The 13,478-nt window shown below is 42.0% G+C and overlaps 1 protein-coding gene across 4 annotated transcripts in view; it reads left to right on the top strand.

Annotated features, from left to right (window-relative positions):
- The window catches only part of CASK (calcium/calmodulin dependent serine protein kinase), a 541,831-nt gene that overhangs the window by 202,295 nt on the left and 326,058 nt on the right, over window positions 1–13,478 (top strand). For all 4 annotated transcript variants that reach the window (XM_030202350.1, XM_030202349.1, XM_030202348.1 and 1 more), the window contains exon 6: window positions 13,274–13,376. In XM_030202350.1, coding sequence (XP_030058210.1) covers window positions 13,274–13,376 — 103 coding nt within the window. The remainder of the gene's footprint in view (window positions 1–13,273; window positions 13,377–13,478) is intronic.

The raw sequence follows: 13,478 nt of genomic DNA, 5'->3' as shown, positions 1-13,478 counted from the left end.
GTTCTCACAAACCCGCCCGCCTCCCCTTTGGAGTTGTGTCTTCCCTTGAAGTGTATTGTCTTGCTACATACTGGACTGGCCGGCTCGAGCCGGTTTCGGGCGGGAAGACGGCCGCGCATGCGCGGTGCGCGCGGGCGCGCGAGGACTAGCAAAGGACTTTGCTAGTGAAGTTTCCGATTGGAGGGGCTGCCGTGGACGTCACCCATCAGTGAGAACAATCAGCCTGCTGTCCTCGGAGAATACCTTCTACAGGTATGTAGCATTCGCTTTATGCCATAATGGCGATCGCCATTTCCGGAATGAGAAATACGAAGTGGTATTGCATTAAAGTTCATAAGTGACAGAGTAAATTAAGCAGTCACGTATAGAGAGTTCATTTCCGGAATGAGAAATAAAGGGGTATTGCGTTAAAGTTCATTAGTAACAAAGTAAATGAAGCAGTCAAGTATAGAGAGTTCGGTTTTGTCCAGTTCTAGTATAAGTTTTGTTGTCTGGTATTTAGGATGGATCATTGTGGTATGCCTTTTTGAACAGGTTGGTTTGTAGTGATTTTCGGAAGTTTTTTAGGCCGTGCATTGTTTTTATGACGTTTGGTAGTGCATTCCATAGTTTCGTGCTTATGTAGTCCTTTGCAGCTGGGGTAGTGGAGATTCAGGAATGTGCATGCTGACCTTTTTATGTTCCTGGTTGGTAAGTCTATGAGGTCTGTCATGTAGACCGGGGCCTCGCCGTGAATGGTTTTATGAACCAGGGTGCAAATTTTGAACACAATACATTCTTTAAGTGGGAGCCAGTGTAGTTTTTCTCTTAGGGGTTTGGCGCTTTTGTATTTCATTTTTCCAAATATGAGTCTGGCTGCTGTGTTTTGGGCAGTTTGGAGTTTAATAATGATTTGTTCTTTGCATCAGGCATAGATGGCATTGCTGTAATCTAGGTGACTTAGCACCATTGATTGTACCAGGCTGCAGAATATTTCCCTTGGGAAGAAAGGTTTTAACTCTTTTGAGTTTCCACATTATAGCTATGTCATGCAAGGTTCCACGTTAGGAGTCACGGATCAAGAAAGGGATCTAGGTATCGTCATTAATGATACGTTGAAACCTTCTGCTCAGTGTGCTGCTGCAGCTAAGAAAGCAAATAGAATGTTAGGTATTAGGAAAGGAATAGAAAACAAAAATGAGTATGTTATAATGCCTTTGTATCGCTCCATTGTGTGACCGCACCTCGAATATTGTGTTCAATTCTGGTCTCTGCATCTCAAAAAAGATATAGTGGCATTAGAAAAGGTGCAGAAAAGGGCGACAAAAATGGTAAAGGGGATGGGACGACTTCCCTATGAGGAAAGGCTAAAGCGGCTAGGGCTTTTCAGCTTAGAGAAAAGGCGGCTGAGGGGAGATATGATAGAGGTCTATAAAATAATGAGTGGAGTGGAGCGGGTAGATGTGAAGGGTCTGTTTACACTTTCCAAAAATACTAGGACTAGGGGGCATGCGATGAAGCTACAATGTAGTAAATTTAAAACGAATCAGAGAAACGTTTTCTTCACTCAACGTGTAATTAAACTCTGGAATTCGTTGCCCGAGAATGTGGTAAAGGCGGTTAGCTTAGCAGAGTTTAAAAAAGGGTTGTGGTCTTTCCCAGTATGGCAATACTTATGTACTTATGCACATTGAATGGAACATTTTCTTTGTTGTATTTTTCACATGGCTTTCTAGTGTGAGATTTCGGTCAATTGTAACTTCGAGAATTTTCAGGCTATCTGAAACAGGGAGGGTGTAGTCTGGGGTGTTTATAGTGGTGGGTTTGTTCGTGTTATATTGTGATGAGAGGATGAGACATTGTGTTTTTCTGCGTTGAGTTTTAGTTGAAATGCATCCTGCCTATGAGTTCATGATTTGGAAGCTGTGTTTGATTTCATTTGTGATTTCTGTTAGATCAAGTTTGAACGGGATGTAGATCGTGACACCGTCAGCGTAGATGTAAGGATTAAGGCCTTGGTTGGATTAGCGATTTGGCTAGAGGTGTCATTGGGTTGAAAAGGGTTGGTGAAAGCGGTGATCCTTGGGGTACTCCACATTCTGGTTTCCATGGTGATGATGTATTCGAATTTGATATCACTTGGTACGTTCTTTTGGTTAGGAAGCCTTTGATCCAATTAAGTACGCTTCCTCTAATCCAGAAGTATTCTAGGATGTTCAATAGTATTTTATGGTTTACAATGTCGAACGCGCTGGACATGTCGAATTGTAGAAGTACACTATTGCCAGTTGCAATTGCTTGTTTGAATTTGGTTAGGAGAGTGATTAGTACTGTTTCAGTGCTGTGGTTGGATCAAAATCCCATTGTGATTCATGTAGTATTGAGAATTTGTCTAAGTAGTCAGTAAGCTGCTTGGGTTACCATACTTTCCATTAATTTGACTGCCAGAGGGATGGATGCTACCGGGCGGTAGTTGGTTATGTCATTTGCTTTTTTCTTTGAATCTTTAGGTATTGGGGTGAGTAGTATGTTTCCTTTATCCGTAGGGAAGAGTCCATGTTGTAACAAAGTTTAGGTGTAACGTGAGGTCTGCTATGAAGCGTTGAGGGGCAGATTTTATTAGGTTGTTGGGACATATGTCCAGTTTGCAGTGAGATTTGGCGAACCTGTTGATCGCTTGGGTGACGGTTTCATCGGTAAGTAGAGCGAAATTTATCCAGAAGTTTGTCTGCTGGATATTCATCGGAGATTAGGTCCAGACAGTCAGTGAAGTTTTCGTGGTCGGTGGTATTAAGTGGTAACGTGATTCGTACCTTTATAATTTTCTTGTTGAAGTATTTAGCAAGGTTATCTGCTGATGGGGTGTCTGTGTTGGTTGTGGTAACCGGTGTGGTATCTAGTAGTTTGTTCACGAGTTTGGAAAAGTTTATGCATGTCTTTGTAGTCTGGCCCTATTTTGGTTTTCTAGTATGACCTTTTGGTTTGTCTTATTGCATATTTGTATTTTCTTTGCATCTGTTTCCATGCGTTGTGTGTATTCATCTTTTATTTTATTCCATGCTTGTTCGAGTCTCCTAACCTGTGTTTTTAATTTTTTCAGTTCTTCGTTAAACCATGGTATTGAGTTGTGTCTTCGTGAGGTTCTTATTTGTAGTGGTGCCATTTTGTCTAATATGCTTCTGTATCTGTTGTCCCAATCTAGGAGATAATGTTTCGAGTCTGTTTGTGCTATCCATTCGTTCTTGTAGATCTGTTGCCAGAATGTTACAGGGTCGATTTGGCCTCTCGTGGTGTAGGTTGTGCATTCTTGATGGTGATATGAGCCTTTTTTTCGCCATTGCAGGGATAGGTTTAATTTGTGGTGGTCTGACCATTTTGTATCTGTTAGTTTTAGGTTTAAGTCTAAGGATAGTTTGTGTGTGACGAGGTCGAGTGTGTGTCCTTTCACATGGGTTGCTTGCATATTTGGCCGTTAAGGTCCCATAGTTGGAGGAAATCCTTGCATTCACGTGCATTGGTTGAGTTAGGGTCTTCTAGGTGTAGGTTTATATCCCCTATTATAAGTAGATTGGAGTTAGATACATAGGTATTCGATATGAAATCCATGAAGTGTGGTTGGCATTCATGCCAGTTACCTGGTGGTCTATAAAACAAGACAATGTTTAGGTGGTCAAGCAAGGTTGTATGGTGGATTCTAACTGAGGCGATTTCAAGTTGGGGTGTTATGGACTCAACTGTTGTTGTTATGGTGAAGTGGGATCTGTGGATTAGTGCTATGCCTCCTCCTCTTTTTTCTTGTCCAGTGAGTGATTTTGTAGCCTGGAGGGCATAGATCTAAAATTATGGGGTCCTAATGATCGTGGATCCAGGTTTCACTGATGAATAGTAGGTTGAGGTTTTCTGCCGTGATCCAGTCTGTTGTTGTTGTTTTGTTGACTACTGATCTGGCGTTTATGTATCCCACTTGAATTGTTTGGTAAGGGTCAGCTAGGTTCGAAGTTGTGTTCATTTTTGATAGTTGTCTATTCTCTTGTAGTATGGGTTTGTTGTGTCCTTTCCCTTGTATTGATTTTGTCCGCGTATAGTAGTTCTTCCGTTGTTTTGGTTGTTGTTATTTTGGTGAAATGTATTGTATCTGGGTAGTCTGTTGAGCTTGTGTATTGTGGGTATGTTGTTGGTATCTGTGAGAGGGGTGGTTAGTGTGTAGTGAATTAAGGATAAGGAGTAAATTATTAGGAGCAGTTTGGCAGTGTTCATTTTGACTTCAAAGGTCTTACGTTCCTGTATTGTTTTAAAGTTCCCTATCAGGATCCTTACCATGAAATCACTGGTACAGTGTTCTCGTTTTGTAAAGTGCTGTCCCACAGGCGTGAAATCTTTGTTTGTACTGGCATTTTTCATATGATTATGTAAATTAAATCTCTTCTTTAGCATCTGACTTGTTTCTCCAATGTAGTAGCCTTCATTGCTCTTTTTACACTGAATGATACAGTGGGGGAAATAAGTATTTGATCCCTTGCTGATTTTGTAAGTTTGCCCACTGACAAAGACATGAGCAGCCCATAATTGAAGGGTAGGTTATTGGTAACAGTGAGAGATAGCACATCACAAATTAAATCCGGAAAATCACATTGTGGAAAGTATATGAATTTATTTGCATTCTGCAGAGGGAAATAAGTATTTGATCCCCCACCAACCAGTAAGAGATCTGGCCCCTACAGACCAGGTAGATGCTCCAAATCAACTCGTTACCTCCATGACAGACAGCTGTCGGCAATGGTCACCTGTATGAAAGACACCTGTCCACAGACTCAGTGAATCAGTCAGACTCTAACCTCTACAAAATGGCCAAGAGCAAGGAGCTGTCTAAGGATGTCAGGGACAAGATCATACACCTGCACAAGGCTGGAATGGGCTACAAAACCATCAGTAAGACGCTGGGCGAGAAGGAGACAACTGTTGGTGCCATAGTAAGAAAATGGAAGAAGTACAAAATGACTGTCAATCGACAAAGATCTGGGGCTCCACGCAAAATCTCACCTCGTGGGGTATCCTTGATCATGAGGAAGGTTAGAAATCAGCCTACAACTACAAGGGGGGAACTTGTCAATGATCTCAAGGCAGCTGGGACCACTGTCACCACGAAAACCATTGGTAACATATTACGACATAACGGATTGCAATCCTGCAGTGCCCGCAAGGTCCCCCTGCTCCGGAAGGCACATGTGACGGCCCGTCTGAAGTTTGCCAGTGAACACCTGGATGATGCCGAGAGTGATTGGGAGAAGGTGCTGTGGTCAGATGAGACAAAAATTGAGCTCTTTGGCATGAACTCAACTTGCCGTGTTTGGAGGAAGAGAAATGCTGCCTATGACCCAAAGAACACCGTCCCCACTGTCAAGCATGGAGGTGGAAATGTTATGTTTTGGGGGTGTTTCTCTGCTAAGGGCACAGGACTACTTCACCGCATCAATGGGAGAATGGATGGGGCCATGTACCGTACAATTCTGAGTGACAACCTCCTTCCCTCCGCCAGGGCCTTAAAAATGGGTCGTGGCTGGGTCTTCCAGCACGACAATGACCCAAAACATACAGCCAAGGCAACAAAGGAGTGGCTCAGGAAGAAGCACATTAGGGTCATGGAGTGGCCTAGCCAGTCACCAGACCTTAATCCCATTGAAAACTTATGGAGGGAGCTGAAGCTGCGAGTTGCCAAGCGACAGCCCAGAACTCTTAATGATTTAGAGATGATCTGCAAAGAGGAGTGGACCAAAATTCCTCCTGACATGTGTGCAAACCTCATCATCAACTACAGAAGACGTCTGACCGCTGTGCTTGCCAACAAGGGTTTTGCCACCAAGTATTAGGTCTTGTTTGCCAGAGGGATTAAATACTTATTTCCCTCTGCAGAATGCAAATAAATTCATATACTTTCCACAATGTGATTTTCCGGATTTAATTTGTGATGTGCTATCTCTCACTGTTACCAATAACCTACCCTTCAATTATGGGCTGCTCATGTCTTTGTCAGTGGGCAAACTTACAAAATCAGCAAGGGATCAAATACTTATTTCCCCCACTGTATATAACACATTGGAAGATGAGCATGTGAAAGATTCCTTAATGTTGAATATTTTTCCTTTGTAAATGATCTTGGGGTCCTGTGAGATATTTTGCATAGTGTGCAACTGGATATATTGCAAAGATGTGTGCCATTCTTTTCTTTTTGAGTCTGTGTTGGTAGCTTACTTCTAATTAGCTTGTGTTTTAAGTTGGGTGGCTGTCGGAAAGCCAGCACTGGTGGGGATGGAAGTATCTCTTTCAGTAATTCATCCTCCTGGAGTAGAGGCTGCAGATCTCTTATGATTTTTCTTAATTTTTCCAGCTCTGGGTTGTATGCCACTATAAGGGGGATTCTGTTTGTGGCTTTTTTTTCTTTGTACTGTAGCAGATTTTCCCTGGGTGTTTTGAGGGAGGAGGCAATATTCTTGGAGATTATTTTGGGGTTGTAGCCTTTCTGTTCGAAGGATGCAGTCAGGGTTTCGAGGTGTCTGTCTCTGCCCTTTGGGTCAGAGCAGATAGGTGGTATCTTGTGGTTTGGCTGTAAATAATGGATCTTTCTGTATGTGAAGGGTGGAAGCTGGAGTTGTGGAGGTAACTGCATTTGTCTGTGGGTTTCTTGTATATGGATGTTTGTATATAGCCATCATTGATTGAGACTGTGGTGTCCAAAAAATTGACTTTTTCTAGGGAGTAGTCAATTTTGAATCTGATTGTAGGATGGTATGTATTGAAGGAATTGTAAAATTGTTTGAGTTTCTTTCCCCCCCCCCCCCCCCCCCCCCCCCAGTCCAAATCATAAAAGTGTCATCGATGTACCGGTAGTATTTTAGGGGTTTGGTCTGGTATGTATTCAGAAATGTCTTTTCTAGCTCAGCCATAAAGAGGTTGGCATATTGGGGTGCTGTCCTGGTGCCCATTATTTGTAGATAGATATCATTGTTAAAGTGTAGGAGTGTGGTAGCCATGTTAGTCCACTCTTAAGGTTATCAATGGAAATCAAACAAAATAAAACATGGAAAAGAAAATAAGATGATACCTTTTTTATTGGACATAACTTAATACATTTCTTGATTAGCTTTCGAAGGTTGCCCTTCTTCCTCAGATCGGAAATAAGCAAATGTGCTAGCTGACAGTGTATATAAGTGAAAACATTCAAGCATTACTATGACAGTCTGACAGGGTGGGAGGAGGGGGGTGGGTAGGAAGTATGCATGGAGACATCAAAGCATATCATTGATATTCTAACAGGATGGGTGTGGATAGGTGGAAATAGTTGCGAGTTAAAATAAATTTGATTCGTTTTGCAATGGTTTCTGGTGAGTATTGATGGTCCAGTGTGGATGTTTTTAGGAATTTCTCACATGCAGCTATGCCATCCGCATGGGGAATGTTGCTGTATAGTGATTCTACATCCATCATAACCATAAGGGTGCTTGGTGGTAATTACTTGATATTTTTAAATTTATTCAGAAAGTCTGTGGTGTCTTGTATGAAGCTGTTTTGTGCACAAGAGGTTTCAGAATTCTTTCTTGAGTCCAGATATTTCCTCCGTGAGTGTGCCAGTACCCGATATGATTGGTATGCCAGGGTTTCCAGGTTTGTGGATTTTGGATAGCATGTAGAATGTGCCCACAGCAGGCTGGTTTGGTATGAGTTTCTTCAGATGTGGCTGTACTTGTTTAGGAAATGTTCTGATCAGGTCTTTCAGCTGTTTTGTATAATCCTGTGTGGGATCCTCACTTAGTTTCCTGTAGTATGTATTATCTAAGAGCTGTCTGTGCCGTTCTTCAATGTATTTTTTTGTGTCCATAATTACCACTGAGCCACCTTTGTCTGCGGGTTTGATGGTGATGTGTGGGTTAGTTTGTAGACTTCTTATGGCCGCTCTTTCTGGTGGAGTAAGATTATACAGAATTCTCTTTTGTTTGTTGGAAAGCTGTGATTTTACTCTATGCCTGAAGCTTTCTATGTAGTGTCCAGTTGGTAGTTTTGTCCATCCTGTGTGGTGAAATAAGTGTTCTTTTGTTTAAAACTATTCCGGTCTGTTGGGGGTCCCTTTGTTGTGGAAATGTGCCTTCAGGCGCATTTTTCTAAAGAATTCTTCCAGGTCTGAATATAATTGGATTTCGTCCAGCTTGCTGGATGGGCAAAATGAAAGTCCTTTGGAGAGTACAGAGACTTCATGCTGTGATAATTGATGGTTTATTATCCCCATCTGATCTGCATCTCCAAAGGTGTGATCAGTGTTTCTTGGTTTGTTTGGGCTCTGATTTTCACATGCCTTAGAGGTATAAGTGTCTCTAATGTGTCTGGGGATGTTGGTTTTGCAGAGCTGTTTCTGTTCCAGGATAAGCTGTTTTTCTCTCTGTGATTCTGCAGGAGACAAGACAGCTTTATTTCATTTTTGCAGATAGTGATGTATTTTTCTCCTTGGATGTTGCGCAGGTCCTCCTTAAGTTGGCTAAATTAAGTAAATGGTTAAATCAAGAGGGCTTTGCTCAGGGAGAACCAGGATTTGTTTTAAAAACAACCTGAAATAGGTGGGTTTTTAGACAGGACTAGCTGTCCCTGCTGGCGTTGCTCAGTGATAGGTTAGTACTTTGTAATTGAGAAAAGCAAGGTTTATTTGTGTGTAATAACACTGTATAAGTATGTATTTTTAATGCAAAAAAATGAAACAAAGACTAGGTATAGATATATGTATATAGATATTTTTATTTGTACAAATGGAAATAGAACATACAGGAGTAGATACATTTTAAATGTGTAATATAATTTGTATGAGTTCTCATTTGAGTGCATTTTGATAGACATATTTTGTTCTTGGAGCAAATATGTGTAAAAACTTATTTGTTCCAACTCATGAACAGGCAACATATAATTAGCCATGTGAAAAACATTGGTTTTGTAAGTTGACACACGTGACTTTTAACGTTTGATTTTATTTATTGAGATAGCAAAGGCTAGTTGAACTGGAACTGCACCCTTTGGTGCTCAAGTCGCCTTTGATTTTCAACTGGCATTTCATCAAGTCTTAGTTTTGCCTGGCTTTTTCGCTGATCTACAAGATATATTTCATTTTCCATTGTAGTTCCAATTGCCCTGGATAGAAAAGACACTATTTAGTATCTGGTTCTATGATTGGCCCCAAAACTATGGTCTGCTTTAAATATATTCTGCTTTAAGTGAGCCTGTAACATTGACAGTGCTGAGGGGTATGTGAAAATGGCTAAGTGGGGGTGTACTGCTGAGGTGTGAATGGGTATGTTAGAACATGTGACTCTGGGTGAGGGTTTGTTACTGAGGAGTTGTACTGTTGAGGGGAGGTGTGAGAATGGGGGTGTAGTACTGAGGGTGGTGAGAATGTGTGAGTGGGGGTGTACTGCTGAGGGGTGAGTGAGAATGAGTGTGAATGGGGGTGTGTACTGGTGAGGGTTTGAGTGAGAGTTTTCTGCTGATGGGTGTATGAGAATGGATGAGTTTGAATGGGGTTGTGCTATTCTGTGGTATGTGTGGGAGTGTACTGCTCAGGGGTGTGAGAACGAGTGAGTGTCAGTGGGGGTGTGGTATTGAATGGTGAGGGGTGTGCTATTCTGGGGTGTGTGATTGGGGTTGTTTTGCTGAGAGGTGTGTGAGAACAGGTGAGTGGGAGTGGGGTGTTTTGCTGAATGCTGTATTAGAATGTGTGAGAGGGTGTGAGAATGCCTGAGTGTGAGTGTTTTGCTTAGGGCGTGTGAGAAAGGGTGACATTGACATTGAGTTTAATACTCCCTTAAATCAGAGAATGTGGAGACTGGATCCCTACCTACCACTAACTTTTCTTTTCCAATCAATTTGTTTAGGTTGATGTTGTTTCTTTCAATCTAGCAAGTGCCTGCCATTTGGCTTTCATTGTTTTCCTGTCAAAACACAGCCTTCTTTTCAAGGGCATATTGAAATTCAGTTCCTGCCCTTTTCGAGGAGCATTCCCCTGGCGGGTAGTGAAGTCATGCGCACATACACACTTCCCAGCCTGACCCCAATACTTTCTCCCTACCCTGTTCCCAGCAGTCTCTGAACCTCCCTTGTACTGAAATTGTTAGGGAAGAGGGTATTAGAAAGTGAAAGAGGGACAACTGCACAGCTGCTGTCCGTGTTTCTCCCAACCAGTCTCTGAGCCCTCACCTTGTCCCAAGTAGCTTGTCACTTAGCAATAGCAAGAAAGAACTTTCCGATCTGCAGTCTTTTCAGTTAATGGATGGAGGTATTGCTCCCCCTCCCCTAAATGCCCCCGTGAACCGAATTGCTTCAAATTATATATATATAATTTGTGTATATATATATGTGTATATATATATACACAGTGTGTGTGTGTGTTAAGGAACATGGAAAAATGAAGATAGATAAAGATCATATGACCAGTCTGCCAATCTGCTCCAACTTCTGTCGAGATAATCTCAGATCCTATATGCTTGTCCCATCAATTCATGAAAACTGATATTGTCCTTATCTCTATCCTCATACGGTCCCTTGTCCAAGAGCCTCCTTTTCATTTGAAGAGGTCTGTCTCTTGTGTGTTTATACTTTGAAGGTATTAAAATGTCTCTACCATTTCTCCAAGGGCAAGTGGGACAGTTTATTCTCACATATGGGTGATGTCATCCAATAGAACCCCAGTGCGGAGATGCTTCACAGTATTCTCTTTTATTGTAGAAGCATTTGGCAGCGACCCTTGCACATGTGAGCACCTTCCCGCCTGCTGTCACTGCTTGGGTCCAAGGTCGTCTTTGCTTTGCCGTGGAGCAGAGGGGATGCATTTGCTCAGTTTTTTTTTTTTGTTTTTGTTACATTTGTACCCCGCGCTTTCCCACTCATGGCAGGCTCAATGCGGCTTACATGGGGCAATGGAGGGTTAAGTGACTTGCCCAGAGTCACAAGAAGCTGCCTGTGCCTGAAGTGGGAATTGAACTCAGTTCCTCAGTTCCCCAGGACCAAAGTCCACCACCCTAACCACTAGGCCACTCCTCCTAGTGAGGCCTTCCCTCAGCTCATGCCGCCTTGTTTTTTTCCCCCTGAGTGAGTGGCCCTTTTTTGTGCTTTTGCTCACATGGGACCAGATATCCTCTTCCCATTAGTTTCTCTTAGAATTTTTGCACTTTTAAAGTTTCCTTAGGCCTTCAGCAACCCAATTAGTTAAATCTATTTTTTTCATTCTTTGTATAGTCGGATTCAGTTTCTGCTTTTTTCCGAAGGTCCCAGAAAACTCCCAATGTTTTTAAGAAGTGTTCCAGGTGTAGCAGCTCCATGTCCCATATGGATACTCATTTATAGTGCCTGTCATGTCTGGGACCCAACCATAATCCTTCCCTGTGATGCTCAGATCTGCTTTCAAGAGAGTTGAGCGCTCCAAGATTCACTCTCTTGTACCTCCTGGGAGAGAGGCTCAGACTTTGGAGTCTTTTGGAAGGAAGATTTTTCAGAATGCTATTCTTGCCTTCCACATAAGTTCTTCTTCTTTTTTTTTCAATGTGTTTTTATTGAAACTAAGACAACGCATAAACTACAACACTTCTGCAAATACATAACTAGGAAAAAAACAGAACACAAACCTCCTTCAAACTCTGCTCTCCACTAGAAACCCCCACCTCACCCACCATTTCGCATAGACCACGCACCCAATAAAGGTATGCCATTGACTCTTGACCCCCCCACACACAACTTCTTGAAGAACCTTTTATAAATGAAACCATTCCTCATGAGCTGGGTCATTGGCTTCTGTCAGTAAGTGTCTCCATCTCCCTAATGAATCTCGGTAGCAAAGAGATCAGACTGTAGGTGGGACTTTCCTGTTACTGCAGGTCTCCTCTATATATTTCTCAGCCTATCTCAGCTCCTCCAAGTCTGCTACTCTAGCCCCCAAGGATCACACTCATTCCCTGAAAGCTAGGAGCTCTTTGAACCAAGTGTGCACATACGACCTATCACCAACTGAAAAATAATCATACATGTGACAAACAAATACTGGGTAGCCTCCATCATGCGGCTGGACTGCCATTTGCATCTTAGTATTGGTGAGTTAGATAGTTGCTAATTCAGCAGAGATACTTAAACTAATATAAACTCCCTAAACCTTATTATTTGTTTATTTATTTGTAGCATTTATACCCCACTCGATAGCAGGTTCAGTGCGGCTTACAATGTTTGTGTACAAAATATCCCAGAGATAACACAATGTATGGGTACAAAGTATCCCATAGATAACACAGTTGTATAGAGAGGGATGAGAGGAAGAGATGTGGGGGGAGGAATTGGTTATGGTTAATGTTAGTGGTGTGGATTAGGTTCGTGAATTAAGTTGGGTCGTTTGGGTAGGCTTGTTTGAAGAGGTATGTTTTCAGCAGCTTTCGGAAGGGTAGATGTCCGTTTGTTGTTCGGATGTATCTTGGTATGGCGTTCCAGAGTTGGCTGCCTATAATGGAGAAGTTGGATGCCTAGTAGGTATACTCTATGCAGTTTATTTTGTGTTTGATTCAGGATGAATTGCAAGGACCTAGAACTAATCTATTCCTAAGCGCTAATATCTTACTGATGGTTAATTAAGTCTTCTGGTGAAAATTTTTCCTGACCTTTTCTTGATTGGCTTAACAGTCTATAAATCAAAGATTGAGCTTGGAATGGGTAAGGGTTGGGTTGGGAAGCAAACACTGGACAGAAAGTTGTGGCAGCTAAGCTATGCCTGAACTAATCTTAACAACCAGTTTTAAGAAGAGACAAAACTTATCAGTTTAATCCAGCTCTTCGTTTTCCTCAGTTTTAAGACAATTTCTTTGCCCAAGGCTACAAGGAGTGGGGTCTCTGGTTCACAGTCTGCTGCTCTAATCATTGGGTTGCTCCTTCACTCAGTGTAGATGCCTTCCCAGCAGTAGCAAGTCTTGTCTTAGCATTCCATCAAGATTGCTGAAACCTAAGAGATGAGAGCAGCTGTGTTATGATGGTCATCAGTAAAATGGTTATATAAAACTTTTAAATAAATACATTGTGGTGAGGCAACATAATCAGCTGTACATTCCTGACCACAGGAAGGGCAGTAGAAGATTTATTTCTAGGAGTTGTACTATTTAATGGAGCAAAAAAAGTTTTAGCCTACACATGATCTTCAAATATCCCGTTTGTTTAATTTGCCATCAGTGCTGTAGCAGGGTGTACTCTGTTTTCTTTGTCCTTAAAGTACATTTCTCCCTCTCTTTTCCAGCCACACTGTGTACTGCTTGCCTCCAAGGAGAACTCAGCCCCTGTAAAGCTTGGAGGCTTTGGGGTAGCTATTCAGTTAGGAGAATCGGGACTAGTTGCTGGAGGTAAGATGTGCTAGATCTTGTTTGTGATCAATCTGTGTGTCTCCCTAATAACATTTGTATTTAGTGGCACATCCACATCACATTTTCATGACATGTCAAGTG

The sequence above is a fragment of the Microcaecilia unicolor genome, chromosome 4 (assembly GCF_901765095.1).
Source record: "Microcaecilia unicolor chromosome 4, aMicUni1.1, whole genome shotgun sequence".
Classification (NCBI taxonomy): Eukaryota; Metazoa; Chordata; class Amphibia; order Gymnophiona; family Siphonopidae; genus Microcaecilia; species Microcaecilia unicolor.
Note: the sequence above shows the minus strand (reverse complement) of the source record. Positions and strands in the feature narration are given on the sequence as shown.